At 43.9% G+C, this 18,058-nt stretch overlaps 1 protein-coding gene across 2 annotated transcripts in view; it reads right to left on the bottom strand.

Moving 5' to 3' along the window:
* Positions 1 to 5,407, bottom strand: part of Fnip2 (folliculin interacting protein 2) — a 117,461-nt gene extending 112,054 nt beyond the window's left edge. For both annotated transcript variants that reach the window (XM_028754914.1, XM_028754916.1), the window contains exon 1: positions 5,309 to 5,407. In XM_028754914.1, coding sequence (XP_028610747.1) covers positions 5,309 to 5,403 — 95 coding nt within the window. In that variant the 5' untranslated portion in view covers positions 5,404 to 5,407. The remainder of the gene's footprint in view (positions 1 to 5,308) is intronic.
* Positions 5,408 to 18,058: the final 12,651 nt, after the last annotated feature.

Raw genomic sequence — 18,058 nt, 5'->3', positions numbered from 1 at the left:
TATCTGAGGCTGTCCTCTAAGCACACCCATGCTGTGCACATTCATGCTCGTATGAATGCACACACATCACGTATACCTGTCTCTGTCTGTCTCTCTGTCTTTCTGTCTCTCTGTCTCTGTCTCTGTCTCTCTCTCTCTCTCTCTCACACACACACACACACACACACACACACACACACACACACACACAGAGGGGGTGCTGGAAAAGACACTTTGCCCTGCCTCCTAGAATATTCTCTACCGTACCTTAGAACAATCCCATTAGAAATAACTACAGGCTGGGAGTGGGCATTGTGAAAGAAGGCAGTCTTGTCCAAATGATACCTAAGAGCAGTGAATGAGCTCTTAATTCCGACCTTAGTACAAAACTGTATCTATTCTCGGACTTCAGCTTACGTATATACTCGTCATCATTTCTACAGTGTGTCTATTTACTCAGTGTATAACCTGTTGTCCTTCCCACCCTCAACTCTAGGGCGCACAGCATGGGTGTCCTAGCAGGCTTTGTACAGGTGGAAGGCCAAGCTGTAAACTGGCAGTAGCCGCTCTTTAGCAATAAGTGGATTTAATTATATTTATCCCAGCCCTGTAACAGATTATTTGAATTGTTCTAACAGAACAAATGGGGATTACCACTAACTAGGCCATTTGGCCTTAGGTATTCAGGACTGGAGGAAAGAAGGGAGCTCCCTCTTGGTGGAATTTACACAGCTAATTACCACAAAGCTCCCTCTTGGTGGCACTTACTCGGCTAACTACCAGAAAGCTGCAATGCTTTCATCTATTCTCCGAACCCGCATGATGTTCACATCATCTAACCAAGCCTGAAGGAAAGAAAACATCTAGCAGCCCTTCTTTTTCACCGCCTTTTAAGTGGAAACTGGTCTAATAATTTACTAGAGATACTTTTTTAAAACAAAACAAGAAGCTAGTCGGTGGTGGCACATGCCTTTAATCCCAGCATTCAGAGAGTAGAGGCAGGTGGTTCTCCTTCGAGGCCAGCCTGAACTACAGAGTGAGTTTCAGGACAACCAGAGATACACAGAGAAACCCTGTCTCAAAAACCAAAACCAAGAACCAAGCATTGATAGTGCATGCCTACAACTGAGACACACATCACATACACACCTGAAGTGTGCGGCATGAGAATCAGCAGTTCCAGACCAGTCTGGGCTACTTGAGATCCTGCCTCAAAAATCGAAAAGAATAAAAACCTGAAAACTCGTAGCATGTGCAAGGCTCTAGATTCAGTCTGAAGCACAACCAGACATTAATAATAATAATCATAATAATAACAATAATAATCATAATAATTGCCATGCAAAGTGGGACACAATGGTAGCGTTAGCATTTGGGAGGTGGAGACAGAAGGAGTTTTGGCTACATGAGACTCTCTCTCAAAACAAACAAAAATAATCTTAAAATAATGTTTTAGGGTGCTGGAGAGATGGCTCAGCAGTTAAGAGTACTGACTGGTCTTCTAGAGGTCCAGAGTTCAACTCCCAGCAACGACATGGTGGCTCACAATCATCTGTAATGGGATCCAATGCACTCTTATGGTGTGTCTGAATGTCTGAAGACAGGGACAGCCACAGTGTACTCATATATACATAAAGTAAGTAAATAAATCTTAAAAAATAAAATAATGTTTTAACTAGCATGCATGAGATCCTGGGTTTGGTCCCCAGGAAAAGAGAAAAAAAGATAGACAATATTTCAAATAGAAGCAAGACACAGAAGACACTGAATATACCTTGACCATTAAAAAGTTCTATATAGTCGGGCAGTGGTGGCACATACCTTTAATCCCAGCACTTGGGAGGCAGAGGCAGGCAGATTTCTGAGTTCGAGGCCAGCCTGGTCGACAGAGTGAGTTCTAGGACAGCCAGGGCTACACAGAGAAACCCTGTCTCAAAAAAAAAAAAAAAAGTTCTATGTAGGGGCTGGAGAGTTGGCTGAGTGGTTGAGAACACTTACTATCTTACAGAGGACTCAAGTTTGGTTCCTAACATCCACATAATGGTTCATGGTAACTCCAGCTCCAGGGGATCTTGCATGCATCAGATGCACATACATACACTCAGGCACACATACATATTTAAAAATAATTTTTTTTTTAGGTCCTAAGTAAGCATGTTGACCTTAAAGTCCAGACATTCTGTTTCTGAATATGTATTCATTTTCTTTTCTCTTTTTTTTTTTTTTTTTTTTTTTGGTTTTTTGAGACAGGGTTTCTCTGTATAGCTCTGGCTGTCCTGGAACTCACTCTGTAGACCAGGCTGGCCTCGAACTCAGAAATTCACCTGCCTCCGCCTGCCAAGTGCTGGGATTAAAGGCGTGCGCCACCACCGCCCGGCTATGTATTCATTTTCAACCTGAGGGTTATTCTAACTGATATTTATCAAATAATTAAAAGTGAAAAGCACTTGGACGATCAGTGAACAGAACTTTCTCAAGTTTTAAACACACTATGATTTTAAGCAGGATCTAAGTTTCAGAAATAATATAATTATATACTGCTCCTAACTGCTTTGGGTAAGACTGTAAGGACTCTTTTGAGTCCTTTCTGTTTCTACCAAGGCATACTAAAAGAAAAGAGGAGGTAGTTTCTAGATCATAAATGAAATGTATAAGATGTACTCTTGACTGTGACAATGCCCCATAGGTGATGGGTGACAGATAAGATCTGGAAACAGTGTGGGACTGGAGCCACTCGCTCTGGACAACAAACTGCCTCTGACACACAACAGGGAAACTACAGGATGATGAGGAGAGGAGAGGGGAAGGGAGGGAAGGGGAGCGGAGGGGAGGGGAGGGGAGGGGAGGAGAGCTGGGATAAGAAGAGGGTTCATACAAGTGCCCAGCATGTTGGTGAATCTGTAACCCCAGCATCTGATCACATGAGTACTGAGGGAAAGCTGGACTTCTAGGTCAGCCCGGGTTATGTAAGACTCTGTCTCAAAAAGGGAAGAGAAGCAATCTCAACATTCTTCAAAAACATCTACTTCAAAAAGCTTACTGGAAAAAAAAAAGTCTGAGGTGAGCAAATGACAAGAGATAGCACATGAGTGCTGTCAAGGTGCAGCAGGCAGGAGGACTTGTTGGCAGATCACCTGAGTCAGTGTCCCAGGCCCCACACGGTAGGAGAGAGCAGAGTTCTGACAGTTGTCCCTGATCTCCACCTGCGTGCTGTGGAACTTGTGTGAGTATGTGCACCCACACGCACACAAATACATAATGAAATAAAAAAATTTAAAGATTACATTTTCTTCTCCTTTATACACCAACGAGAGGACAGAAGATGGTCCTAATAAAGTGGGAATCAACTTTCCTAATATATGGCTGAGCCCTAAATATAGCCACATTTTTTGTTGTTGTAGTTGCTCAAAATACACCAAATTTAACCTTATCCATGGAAAGAATAGTGGTGAACAAGTAGGCAGGGAACTCAAGAAACAAGTGGCGACAAGTACCACACCATCTCCACAGGCACCCAATGGCTGTAAAGTCCTTGGTAAGGCCTGCCAAAGTGAAGACATCAGAATCATGCATGCCTTTCTCTCTCCAGACTTGGGATCTTGATCTAGTCTGGGATTCCAAGAAGAATTTGCATGTCCTGAGTCCAAAAGTAATTCTAGGATTCAGAGACATTATACAGCATCACTGGTAGGCAGACAAATGAAAGGCACAGAATCAGGTTCTGTCTGTCTAACGGGAATGACGCTGATGATATACACAATCCTCACAATTTACCTTCCAAACAACACACACACACAAACGCTATTCTATTCAATGTCTCATTCTCTCGAAGCTGAAGCCAGGTATGGCAGCACGTACTTGTTGTAATCTCACAATTGACAGGCAGTAACAGAACGATCAGGAGCTTGACTGAGGCCAGCCTGGGCTATATAAGACTGTTTGGAAATATAAAATAAAAAAAAAATCTTGTATAAAGATTTATATGTATTTTGAATGAATTTTTATGCAATACAGAAGATGAAATTTAATCAAAATTCATTTCAAATGTGATGCTTCATGATTGTGTTCCCAGAACTTGGGAAGCAAAGGCAGGAAGATTGCCAAGAGTAAGAAGTAAGCCAGGGCTAGTGAGACCCTTGTCTTTAAAAAAAAAAAAAAAAATCAAAGTTTGACTTTTAAAAGGTTTATTGTACTGACTCTATACTTCTTTAACAATAAACTGCTTTTGCAGGCATTCTGGACATGAAATACCACTAGAAGGCCAGAATCGGTGTGAAGTATTTAGGGTGTTTTATTTTGTTTTATGCAGAAAACTTAAATGGCAAATAAAAGGTTTTCTCAACTAATAGTGCTGAAAGACAGTACAGGACCTAGGAAAGCATCTTTGGAAACTTACCACTCAAAGGCAGAATAGTATAAGGATTTTAAATGCTGGACTGCCAGTCAATTGCTTAGATGAAAATGCAAGCCCAGCCACTTAGAGCTGTGGATCTTGAGCAAGCTTAACACATGCTAATTCAAAGGTATGTGTTCCGAAGATGAACTATTAAATATCTGCCTCTGCTTTGTTAAATTAGAACCCGAGACGTTTCATAAAAGCATTTCCCTCCCTTTCCACTCATCATGCGGCATCAGCCCTTCTAACTGATGAGGAAATTACACACTTTTATTCATCCGCTGGCGAGCTTGTCATACACGGCAAGAAAGAAGCTGCTTTTTTCGTGGCTTCACCCTTTCCAACTTCAAAATACTGTCATACTCAGTAGGTTGGAGCTGCCTGCAAAATGACAGCGTATTACAGGCTCTGGAGCAGGGGAGACTCAGGTGACTCTCCCTCCAGAGACCCCTGGAAGGTACACACCGGTGCCAGTCGTGCTCAGACACGGGAACACATGGAGAAATTGTGTGGGGCACCTGAGGGAAGAGGGCAGAGGATGGCGCAGGGCTCCCAACCTGGGGTTGATCTGGAGAGCAAAGGAGGACGGCGCTGGGGTCCCACCCAGAAGGAGCAGTAGAGAAGGGACAGGCGGTTTGCGGCTCTGGGACCCTGGAAGAAGTGGAAAGAGGAGTCCCACCAGGAAGGACCCGGTGAGGAAGGGAAGAGGATGCTGCTGGGTCCCACCCGGAAAGAAGGGACAGAGGCGTGGGGTCTCCACCCAGGAGAACCTGGACAGAAAAGACTGAGAGACAGGGGTCTTTCCCAGGAGGAGCTGGGAAGAAGGGACGGGGTGGCGCGGGGTCCCGCCTAGGAGGAGGGGACAGGGCGGCGCGGGGGTCCAGTCTCCATGCAGCCCGCCCTGCGGCCTCCCTCCGGCTCGCACGCGCTCACCTGAAGGCCGGCTCCTCCTTGGGCGGCCGGGCCTGGGCAGACGCTGCACCGCCGCCCCTTTTGTTGAAGAGCTTCTGGAGCAGGGTCGGGGCCATGGCGTGCACGCGGCGGCCCGGGCGGCCACGCTCCGGGACCCGACGGCTCAGCGCGCAGCCCACGGCGGCCGCGGCGGGGCCATGGCGACGGGGGCGCGGCCGCCCGGAGGGGCGCGAGCGCGGGACCGCTGCAGCGGACGGAAGGTGCGGCGCCGCGGCCGCCGGCCGGTCATATGACGGAGCCGGCCCGCCCGGCTGACAGCTCGCTCCCGCGGGAGGAGGAGCACGGAGAGGGCAGCACGAGGGAGAGGGAGGAGCACGGAAAGAAGAGGAGGGAGAGCATGAGGGAGGGGAGGAGCACGAGGCTAGCAGGGAGGGGTGCACGAGGCAGGGGGAGGAGCGCTAGGAGGATGGGGGCGGAGCACCAGGGGATGGGGAGGAGCGTTAGAAGGCAGCACGAGGGATTAGGAGCAAGAGGGACGGGGAGGAGCGTAGGGGGATAGAGAGAGGAACGTGTTGGGAGGAGTGATGGGGAGGAATACAAGGGAGTGGGAGAGAGGAGTGTTGAGGAGGGGGTGATGTAGGAGGAGCGCCGGGGAAGGGGAGGATGGAGCGGGGAGAGGCTCGTAGGAAGGAGGGAGTTATGACCGCAAGGGGCTGGGGGGTTGGGGGGGAGGAGAGAGGGAGGAGCATAGCGGCCTAACGTCTCCGTTGGCCAGCCTTACCCGCCCTGTGCCGACATCACTGTGGCACACCCGGAGTTATCACCCGGAGTTATCACTCGCCGGGCGCTTACAAGGGCTGGAGAGTTGGGCGGGGTGCACGAGTGTTCGCACACTTGACCTACTGTCACACTACTGACCTAGTGCACAACTGTGGAAGTTTTTGTTCTTTGGTTAAAAAAAAAAAAAGAAAAGAAAAAGAAAGAAAGAAAGAAAGAAAGAAAGAAAGAAAAGCCCTTGAATTTGGTCCTCATTTTGTCGGGTCCAGGACTCCCTAGCAGAAAGCCTGTGCTGGAGGAGCAACTTAGTGCTTGAGGTTGCTGCTGGGTATTCTGGCCCCTGCTGTATTTGAGGCCTCAGCAAGTTGCTTCCAGGACCAGAGTAAATCTGCAGGCTCAATTTAGAATTTACAAACAGTTTACTCACGTCACTGTTTTGTTTGATGTCTTGGATCCCACTGGTACGTAGGTCACACAAAAAGCTTCACATGTGCTAAGCCCGTGTGCGTGTGTGTGTGTGTGTGTGTGTGTGTGTGTATGTTAACATAAATGATTGCTTTCCTATTTCGTTTTCACATAGTCAGGGCACATAAAAAAAATCACAGCAGATACTTTGATTTAGGGAAGAAGGGTGTGTGCTTAGACTCATTTGTGTGCTCTCACACCTCAGGCCCCCTGAGGATTTAATGTGCCGTGGTGCAAGACGCTAAAGAACCTGCGGTTATGAAGAGTCTGACCACATTCAAAACAGTTTATTAATCTGTTTCTGCAGCCTAGAGCTCTAACGTGATTCATTTGGTAGGTAGTTGAGGTGGTGGAGTTACTTTTGAGTTCAACTCTCCCGCAAATTTGAGAACGGTGAACAAATGACCCGCCAAAATTTCTTAGACTTTGTCAAAGGAAAGTTAAGGACGGAGAAACGTGGCTTAGTGGCTCTTGCGCAGAACTGGAGATTGCTTCCCAGCAAGTGGATCAGAAAGGTCACAACCAAGTGGAACTCTGGTTCAGAGTCTCCTCCTCCCTCTTTTGGCGCAGTAGGGGACTGCACTCACTCACATGCACAAAATTAGACACACACACACAGTTAAAAAATAAACAAAAAAAGAGGACATTTAGATTTTTAAAAGCAAACATATTTCACAAATATAGGTGATCAAAAGGAGGGGGCGGAGCATAGCTCTGAGCTGCTCAAAGGCCCCCAACCAGTGGTTGCTTCCTAGTTTCTTAGTCCCAGTCTCTTGCACTGCCACATGGCTCTGTATGTCAAGAGGGACAGAAATGCTGTGAATCCTTGGAGATGACAGAATAACAATAAAGTAGAAAAGGGAACTTTCGAGGGCTGTCTTCCCCATGCTGATCTATCAGTTCATGTGACTTCTTTCAATATATGCATGCTCTGTAGTCTGCTTTAGTTTGATTTCTGTTATATTATCATGGACACTGTTCGTGACCTGCTGAAACCAGGTACTCCTTCTTCCTGAAGGGGCTAGAGGGAAAACAGTTAGGAGAGGCTTTTTCTCTCCTAATTGAGATATAATTATTAATATTTAATATCTGGATATAGTGTTACAAATCTTGAGAGAAGCTTGCAGACGAAACCAGGACAAGATATGACGAAGACAGAGGTATTGGTCATCATTGTTGGTCCACAATCCTATTATCCTAAACAGTTGCTTTCTATTAGAAGAGAAATTTTATCTGAATCCAAAATCTATAAGAGAATTTCATTTTCAAAATTTTTCTCTATTGCTTATTATATCATGAAGAAATTTGTATTTTTAACCCCTAGTCTGCCAGAGAAAATACTCAACACCAATGGTCCCATTCAAGTTTTTTTGTCGTTGGTGGTAGGGATTTAACCTAGAGCAAAATACTCTGTTCTCATGTGATATACATACATACATACATACATACATACACATACATATATATACATATGTATATATGTGTATACATATACATGTATATATATATTTATATTTAGGGCGTGTGCTACTAACCTGGTTTACCCAGTGCTGGGCTTTGTATGGGTTAGACAAGCTGAGCTGCATGCCCAGCCCAGTCCATTTTTTTTCCAGTATTTCAGAATGTTTCTTTCATCAGGTTTTCCTCTCTTTGCCCTTGTGAAAAGACAACAGAAAAGTTCTTAGTTCCCATCAGTGATTAATTAAAGCTCTAAAATAATGACAAAGGTAATCTCTCCAGATTACTTTTATATTCTTTCAAAGAACATAGTCTTGGGGCCATTCACTAAAGGAAAGAAGGCTGATCTAAGAGTAATGGTTTGTTTCACTATTGAATCAACCTTGTAAGAGATTCCAAATTCTATATCCTTAGTGGGATATGATGGCTCATACATCACAGCATCCAAGAGGCCACAAATTCAAGGCTAGCCTGGGCTATACAGTGAGTTACAGAGTGACACACTGTCTCCAAAACAAAAACCAACAATCAGCATAAAAATTTTTTCATTTTGCCCTTTGTTGTTGTTGTTGTAGTAGTAGCAGCAGCAGCAGCAGCAGCAGCAGCAGCATAGTTAGAAATAATTGTTGAGAGATGTTGTAATACTCCCTGGGGACAGGCATGGTGGAACTTGCCTGTAACCCTAGCACTCAGAAAGGAGATAAAGACGGGAAGATCATCATCAGCTTCTTGTGGTGTTCAAGGGCAATCTAGACTACACAAGACCTATCTCGAAATAGAGAAATGAATGAACTCATTGCCCCTGTAAACAGAGTTGCAGCTAAGAGATAAGTAAGATCTCAAAATCTCTGGTGTGGCTGAATGAGCCTCGGTGGTAGAGGAGCAAATTCATGCAAATTAATCCTGTGAATGTGAATCAGAACTCCATTTCCCTGACACTCTCACAATGGAGACCACTCACGGGATAATCAGGAAATTTTCATCATCAACATGACAATTGAACATTTCCTCCTTTTAGAAACCTACCTGCATTTTGGTGTGGTGTTGGTTTGAGAGAGAAAGAGAGACTCATGTAGTCGAGGCTGGATTCCACCTGGTTATGCAGCTGAGGATGGCCTTGATCTCCCCATGCCTCTGCCTCTACTACTGGGATTACAGTGTATACCACCATGCCTAGCCCAGAACCTAAAAACCTGGCAACCTGGGCTCAATCCTGAATTAACATTAAAGGTAGGAAAAGGAACTCCACAAAGTTCCCCTACAACCAACACACGCGCACACACACACACAGAGCACAAATACATTTCTTGTTTTATTAGCTATTCTCTGAAGGTTTTCCCCAGCTCTTTCTAGCCTTTTTTTGGGGGGAGGGAGGGGCATGAAGCAGTGCTTTTGCTTACTAAGTTACCTCATGGCTCTGTTTTCATTTCTGTTTTGAAACAGGGTCTTCTGTGTACCCCAGACGGGTCTCAAATTCAAGATTCCCCTGACTTCCCCTCCCAACTGCCAGGGATTACAGATGTGCACCATCTGATGTTTCTGGAGCCCAGAAAACATCAGATATCTTCTTCAATTGTTCTGTGTGTGTATGTGTGTTAATATGTACATGTATGTAGATGACATGTACACAGACCAGAGGAAGCTGTCACTTACCTACTCTTTCACTCTCACTCCACTGAGACAGGGTGTCTCACTGAGCCTGGAGCTAGGGTGTTGACCAGCAAGCTCAGTGATCCTCCTTCCTGAACCCCCTAACTGTGCTATTCATATCCAGATTTTTGCATGAATGCTAGGGATTTGAACTCTGGTCTTTATGCTTAAGCAGTACTGTTATCCGGTGAGCTTCTCCACCTTAGTTTTTGAGACAGGATCTCTTTCTGTACCTGTAGTTCAGCAACTCTGCCATACTGGGTGGCCAGTAAGCCTCAATGACCCCCCCCATGTCTACCTCTGTAGCACTTGGATTATATACCTGTATACCCATGCCCAGTTTTTGATTAGGTGCTTGGAACCCAAACTCAGGTCTTTGTGCTTGAATCGCAGGCCCCTTACTAACTGAGCCATCACCCATCCTTCCTATTTTTGTTTTTAACCAACAACAATTTAAGATGTTCCTGGGTACAGTGTAATATTTTGAGACATGTACTGAATTTTTAGTGATTATATCCAGCTTGTTCATTAGCATTCTTTTTGTGAAAAAGAACATTTAAACATCTATTCTTTTCACAAAGGACATACACTATATTTATACTGTATACACTATTATTAGCTATGTCACCATGGTAACAATATATGGCATTCAGAAAACTTACTCGTCATAAGTGAGACTTGACCTCTGGTCAATCCTCACATCCTCTGATTCCCCACCCCACTCCCCCCGTCGGTCTCCCATAGCCACATTTACTCTCTGCCTCTGTGAGTTCTGTCTGTTTAAGTTTGTAAACCAGTGGAGTCATGTAGTTCTTGTCTTTCTATGTTAGACTTATTGGCTTGGGATAGAATTCTCCAGATTATTGCAGTTATCAAAAGTGAAAACATTTTCTTAATTCATAAAGACCGAAAAGTGTTATATACTACATACCACCCCGTTTTGTTTTGTATTTCTTCCTTTACTTGCATGTATTTTTTTTCCCCAAAGCTGTGAATTAAACCCAGGGCTTGCAAATACTAGACAAAGGATCTACCACTTAGCTTCCTTCCCAGCCTAGGTGGAATTTTTGTTAGTTTGGCTTGGTTTGGGGATATTGTTTGTTTTGTTTGTTTGTTTCAAGGCAGGGTTATATTTTGTGGATGGAGATGGTCTCCAATTCAATATCACCCAATTAGCCTCCCTAATGCTGGCATCCCAGGCTTGGCCACCGGTCTTGATTTCACATACAGATTTTTTTTTTTTTTAAATTTGGGGATATTTGTTGCTGCTGGTGGTGGTGCTGCTGTTGCTGTTACTGTTTGATAAGCAGGATGGCATACATCTGTAGTCCCAGTACTTGGGAGGCTGAGGCAGGAGGATGGCTGGGAGTTGGTGATCAACCTGGATAAAGCTAGTGATATACTACCTCAAACAAGCCAACAATTAAAATGGTAACTTTTTGTATGTGTGCTACATAGTGGGGATGGGTCCAGAGCTTGGTGCGTTAGGTATGCTACCTACCACTGAGGTTACCACAGCATAAAATAACATTTTGGTTTATTTATTTATTTACATATTATTTTTAAGATATGGTCTCACTAAGTGGCTCAGAGAGGCTGTAGCTTAAGGAGCCCAGGCTACTCTCAAACTCCAGCTTCTCTCGGTTTGGGCTTTTTCTTTTCCTTCTCATCTTTTTCTCTCTTTTCCTCAAATGGACTGGAAACTCTTATGAGATCATTAATAAGTTCCTAGGTGCGTGGCATAAAGCTAGACTGGTTGCTAAGGAAAACACACTTGTTAGATACATGAATGAATGAAAGACTTGATTCAGGAAGGATCTGGGGATGCACCAGAAAAAAAGCTTCAAAGAATCCTAACCCCTAGAAAATGGATAACAGACTGTGGTGTGGTAGAGCCATGCTATTGGAATTTCCTCCGAGCCCTGTGAAGAGTCAGCCATGGCCCACTCAGCCTGTAGAGTTCTGTGAAAGAACTTGTTGTGTCTTATAAAAATGAAGAGGAGAAGGAATATGTTTGGCGGATATGTAGTCAGGTCTGGGGGAAGGGAGTGCCTCTGCAGACTCATGCTGAAGCATCCCTTCCCACTGAGGGACCAGGTATTGTATAGAATAGAGTTTATTCAGGGCATGGGGAGGGGAGTGGAGAGGGTAGAGATAGAGAAAGGCAGAGAGAGAAAGAGAGAGTAGAGGAGTAGAGGCCAGCCATGAGCATGTGGAGAGATGGGGGTAGGGGAATGGAGAGAGAAGGGTAATAGGAGGGAGAGGACACAGCAAGAATGCAAGAGAGAGAGGAGGGGTGAGCAGCCCCTTTTACAGTGAGTCAGGCACACCTGGCTGTTGCCAGGTAACTGTAGGGCGGAGCCTAGACCAAATGCCAACAAAACTGATCTGAGCTGCTTGTTCTTTGGCTCCTCTGCTTCTTGGCCTCAAAATAAGGCTGGGAAGAAATCACTGGAAGTCCTAAGATGCCCAGACTCAGAAACCTGAGAAGAAGCTGGCCCTTTCTTTAAAGTGTTTAAAAACTGTAAAGCTGTTTCCCCACCTCTTCAAGTTAGGACTACAGTGTCCTACTCCTGCATGAAGCAGCCAGAGCTTAGAGCAGCCTCTGAACTCCCGGACAGCTCTTCCTGCTACCTCTGTCTTACCTCTGTCTGTTCCCTCCTTCCCTTCCTCCTTCCTTCCCGCCTCTGTCTCTCTCAGCCTCTGCCTTAGTGTCTCTCTCTATGTGTGTGTCTTTCTCTTCTTCCTCTCCTCCTGTCTGTCTCCATATCTCTGTGTCTCTCCTCCTTCCTCTCCCCCCCTCTCCCTCTCCCCCTTCCCCTCTCCCTCTCCCTCTCCCTCTTTCTCTCTGTCCTTGACCCTGCCTTATGATTCCATGATTCAATTCCATCACCCCTCTCCTTGTTTGTTTCTATCAACACTGTAAGAGGCTCTGGACTCCCAGGGTGTCCAGCAGCTCCCGTACTTCACCCTCTAGGCGTCTGGCCCTGTAACCCATATTCTTTCTTGGCCATTCCTCCCCCAGTCTCACATCAGCATCCCTTTGCTCCTGTAATGCCTAGTCTGTCAGCCAAGTTATCCTTGCTCCCTCAGTCTGTCCTGTTAGACCTCAGCTCTGTCTACACCGACTCTGCTGCCTCTTTCACCTACTTCTCAGGTTATAACTGATATTTTTCCACACAGTTCTGATTGACAGCCTCAGCCTAGAGGGCTCCCAGGAAACACAAGTCCATCCCTGAGTATCTTAACAATCATCTCTCCTCTTTTATTTCTTTTATTTCCTTTATTTTGGAGACAGTCTCACTGGGTGGCCGTAGATGAGCTGGAAATCACTTTATAGAAAAGGCTGGCCTTGAACTCACAGAGACCTACCTGCCTCTCCCTCCTGAGTGCTGGAATCAAAGCTGTGCACCACATACCCAGCACCGTCTCTCCTCTTTTTGAGATAGTCTCCCCACAGCCCAGTCTGGCCTTAATTTCACCGCTTCTCTACATATCTAAAGTTGATTAGACCCATCATTTATTTGTTTATTTGTTTGTTGTCCTTTTTTTGAGATGGGGTCTCATGTAGCTTAGGTTGGTCTCAGACTCACTATGACCTTGAACTCCTGATTCTTCTGCTGCAATTACTAAGTGTTAGGATTGTAAGTACGATCTACCATGCCAAGCCACGTGTCCGTACTTTAACACTCAACTTTTTCTCAAATCCGAGCAACTTTCTTGGCCTTCTTCACTGCGTCAGCAACAACTCTGCCTTTGTGGCTGTTCATGCCAAGAATCTTAGCAGCATTTTTAGATCCTTTCTGTATATCTCACACTCAACTGCCAGCACATCCTGGTGGCTCTAATTTTAAAATATACCCATTGGACTGGGGTATAGCTAAGTGGTACAGTGCTTAGCATGTCCCAGGCCTTAGGTTCAGTCAGTCACCAGCACTGCCAGAAATCAAGAAACATATCAAGGAAACAACCAAACAAACCTCTCAACCACAAGTTGCCTATAACCTGGCCATTTAACCCCACTTCTTCTGCCATTTGATTCATCCCATTATCTCTCACTTCCTACAAAGTGTTCTTCATACCCCACTGCTTCGTCCCTTTCATGACAGTAGATTGCTCTTTTAAAATATGTAGGTCATGTTTAATAGGGTCTCAGTTCAGTACCTCAGTGATTTCCCCTTGCCTTAGAGGGACTTACTAGTCCCTTCAGGTTGTGCTTCCCAAACCTGCTCTCACTTGCCTCTCAGTATTCTCCTTGTGGCTTATTCCAACCCAGCTTGCAGGCTTTCCTGCAGATTACAGTGCACATCTTACACTCTGCTCTCAAGTAAGGCATTAGCGTTCTGCAAGGGCTCCTTCCCTGATGTCAGGGCAGCTCATTTCCTTCTCTGTGAGTCCTTCCAAACCATCCTATTCAGAACTGCATTCCCCTAGAACTGAGGGGTCAAGGGCCTTTGTGATTTTGTTTATAGATGTGAGAAACAATCAGATTAAATATAAGTAGCCCAGGCTAGTTTGAAACTCTGGGCAAGCCTCCTGTCTAGGCACTGAAGTGCTAGTACTGCAGGCATGCACTACCATGCCTGGCTAGCCTTTATGTTTTGATGAAGGTTGCAGATTTCTTCTACTAATAATGTACAGACATGTCAGTTTCCCTACAGCCTGTCAATATCAACTATTAGCTTTTTGGTTTGGATGTGGGTTTTGTTGGTTTTGGTCTTTAGACAGGGTCTTTCTATGTAGCCTAAGCTGCCCAGGAACTTATTATATAGTCCAGAGCAAATTGTGGTCATCTTCCTACCTCTGCCTCCTGTGTGCTGGGATTACAGACCTGTACCGCCATCCCTGCTGACACTGGATTTTGGACAAAGTGTAGTTTTAATTTTCTCTTTTTATAAGCAAGTTTGGAGATGAGTTTAAAAGTCACTTGCAAAAAACGCTTTTTAGTTCCCTGCCCACTTCGCTGGGACTGTTGCTTTCTCTTCTTTATTTGTGCATTAGGAAGTAAGCATTTGTTCTGTGACATGGGGTGGAGTGGACGTTTTCTAGTATGTCATTTGGCTTTATTTATGCAGGGCATTTGGTTTTAAATAATATTATATGTATGTATGTATGTATGTATATATGTGTATGTATGTATGTATGTGTATTATATATGCACATGCATGTATATGTATGTGTATATGTAGTATGTATATTATGTATGCATATTATGTGTATATATGTACATGTGTATATGTATGTATATGCATACATGCATGTATGTATGTGTATGTATGTATGCCAGTGTATTGCTACAGCAGGAATGTGGAGGCACTCACCTTCCACCTGTGAGCACCCAAGATTGAACACTGGTTATCATTTGGTGACAAGTATCTTTACCTACTCAGTCATCCTTATGGCCCTGGTGGCATGCTACTTATGCAAAAAATTTTAATATGAAAGTCTTATTTGTTAATATTTTATGTTGTAGGTTCTGAATAGTCAGTTACATCATTTTTAAGAGGCTTCTCCTAGCTCCCTCCCCCTCTGTCTATCTATCTATCTATCTATCTATCTATCTATCTATCTATCACACATATAATATATATTTTTAGTCAAACTTTTTAAAATCCTATGTGCATTTCATCCATGTGGACTATATTTGGATGCAGATGTGGTATACAGCTTCACCTTGAATTTGATATGATTATTCATTTCCGGGATGTTCTCTTTTCTCCACAAATGTGAAATACCACCTAGGAGATTCTTAGGGAGACTTTAATGACTGAGTTCAAGTTGAGGTAATATTTTTTTTTCTTTGTGAACTCTGTGGCAGAAACCACAGATAAGTTAACAAGAGCTTCAGGTAAGTCAAACCTGCAGTGTGCTGAAGGCCCACACCCAAGTAAATATGTGTATAATGTCTCCGAATTCTATCCATATATACCATGAGCACATGATTCTTGTGTAATTAGTTCTATCACCCCACACACATTCTCTCCAGTCATGACAAAGGGTGTCAGGGACTATTAAATGGTCTCTGGTGATTTGTCTTGCCAACTGACTCCAGCTACATTGGAGTGGGACCAGACCTTTTGTTTCTCAAAATCACTGAATTATGGGTACAAAGACTATAGACTTCAAGCATGTTATTCTTGTGACTTCAGCATGCTAGGATTAATGACTTTTTCTTAAGATAGTATAAATTTATCTGTCTTTGCGCAGCTAGCTGTGAAACAGCCCCTGGGTGGGAATGATAAGGACTCAGCTTTAGACTAGGAATGACGTTTCAGAGATGGTGATACCATGAGACTGCTAAAGGCAGTTAACATCTGCTCACTAAGATGTATTTAAACTGGGGCACATATCTATAACTCAATGACTGACTGTTCTCTGGATAATGAGGGCAAGGAGTTACTGAAAAAATTCTGAACTGTATTTTTTTTTTAAGACAATTTCTCACTTTGTAGCCAATGCTGGACTGAACCTCACTATGGAGCCCAGGCTGGCCTTGGACTTGTGATAGTCCTCTTGCCCCAGCCTCTTGGTATACTCCACTACATATGATGCAACTTTTTGAAATAAGCCCTGAATCATCAAAAATAATTATTGTGAGATACATAACTTACCTGTTTTTATCTGAATGATTGGAATAAGTCACTTGAGTTCTATAAGCTTTAATTTTCTCATATCCAAAACAATGATAGTATTGCTGTTACGGGAATTAGGAAGGAATACATTTAAAGTTTGTACTTTATACATTTATAAGCATTAAAGAACTTTCCAAATCTGATTTGCAAGGATCAAAACCTCAAAAAAGAAAAGCAAAGAAAGAAAAGATGGAAAGCCAGGGGTGATAGTGCATTCCTGAATTCTAGAACTTAGAAGGTAGAAGTCAGAGGTTCACAAGCTCAAGGCCAACTTCAGCTACATAGCAAGTTCAGTTCCAGTCTGGGCTACCTGAAACCCTGTTTCAAAAAACAAGCAGACAGACAGACAAATTTAAAAATGCATTTTTAGTGATAATTTGGTAGGGGCAGCTCTTTATAAGAGACAGCTCTCTTTATGTTGCTTGGGGGAATATAAATTAGTACAACCATCACATAAAACAGCTTGGCAATAGCTACCAGAATTTAAAATGTACATGTATTCTTACTGACCAATTTCTTTCACTATAATTTATCACACAGGCAAAAAAATCTGTGTATACAGTGCTGAGAAATGGCTGGCAGGATAAGAATATGTTCTGCTCTTGCCAAGGGCTCGGATTCAATTCCCAGCATCCTTGTCAGGGGGCTCATATCCTCCTATGACTCTAGCCCTAGGCAATCTTACCCCTTTTCTGATTCCACTGATACCTGGATTCACATGTGTGCGTACACACACACACACACACACACGTATACATAATTGTAAAAATTAATTGCTTAGATATCTGTATGTGGATATAGTAGGAAAAGCATAGAAACCCAAACCTCCATCCACAAGGGAACTATTTTGAAGGATTTAACAATCAAACATATTATTTTCAAAAGAATGAAGAGCCAGGCATGGTGGCATACACCTTTGATCCTGCACTGGGGAGGCAGAGGCTGGTGGATCTCTGTGAGATCAATGCTAGCCTTGGTCTACAGAGTGAGTTTCAGGCCAGCCAAGGACACAAAGTGTGAGCCTGTCTGAGTGGTGTGTGTGTGTGTGTGTGTGTGTAGGAGGGAGTAATGAGTATCAATTACCAAGCAAAGAAGCAAAGTGCAAAACAGTATAAAATGAGGATGAGGCATGAGGAGATGATATTTTGTACTGCTCAGTGCTACAGATTGATCCCTGAGCATTGTAGGTGCTGGGCAAGCACCTATCACTGAGCTACAGGGCCAGACCTATGTCTGTACATCTTTGTACAATCCCATAACTCAAGAAAATGAAAATATTTTCTCCAAATCTAGAATTTGGTACCTGGGTAACTAGAAAGCTTCGTGTGTCTGTGTGTCTGTGTGTGTCTGTGTATGCGCACATGCGCATGTATGTGTCATATACATATACCTGATTGTAAGTCTCTGTGTGTGTGCATGCATGTTAGGTAGATATGTTTTGGTATTGTTCTTCAGGCTATCCATCATGTTTGTTTGTTTGTTTGTTTGTTTGTTTTTAAGACACGGTCTCAAGCTAGGCTGTGCACAGGCATTTAATCCCAGAATTTGGGAGGCAGACACAGGTGCATTTCTGAGTTTGAGGCCAGTTAGGATTACATGGAAAAACTCTGTCTCAAAAAACATAAACAACAACAAAATCAAACTAGAAAGAATAGATCTCTTCTTCAGGAAAACACCAAATGTTGATGCTCAACAGTGGGAAAGCTTAGAGCATCTGGGGGCTCAGGCTTAGGAGGAAAAGGAGTGGATCCTTGGCACCAAGCTGGGCCACGTAGTCAAAAACACGCAA

This window comes from Grammomys surdaster, unplaced genomic scaffold, assembly GCF_004785775.1.
Source record: "Grammomys surdaster isolate TR1022 unplaced genomic scaffold, NIH_TR_1.0 126039, whole genome shotgun sequence".
Lineage (NCBI taxonomy): Eukaryota > Metazoa > Chordata > Mammalia > Rodentia > Muridae > Grammomys > Grammomys surdaster.
This window is presented reverse-complemented; position numbering and strand designations above follow the sequence as displayed.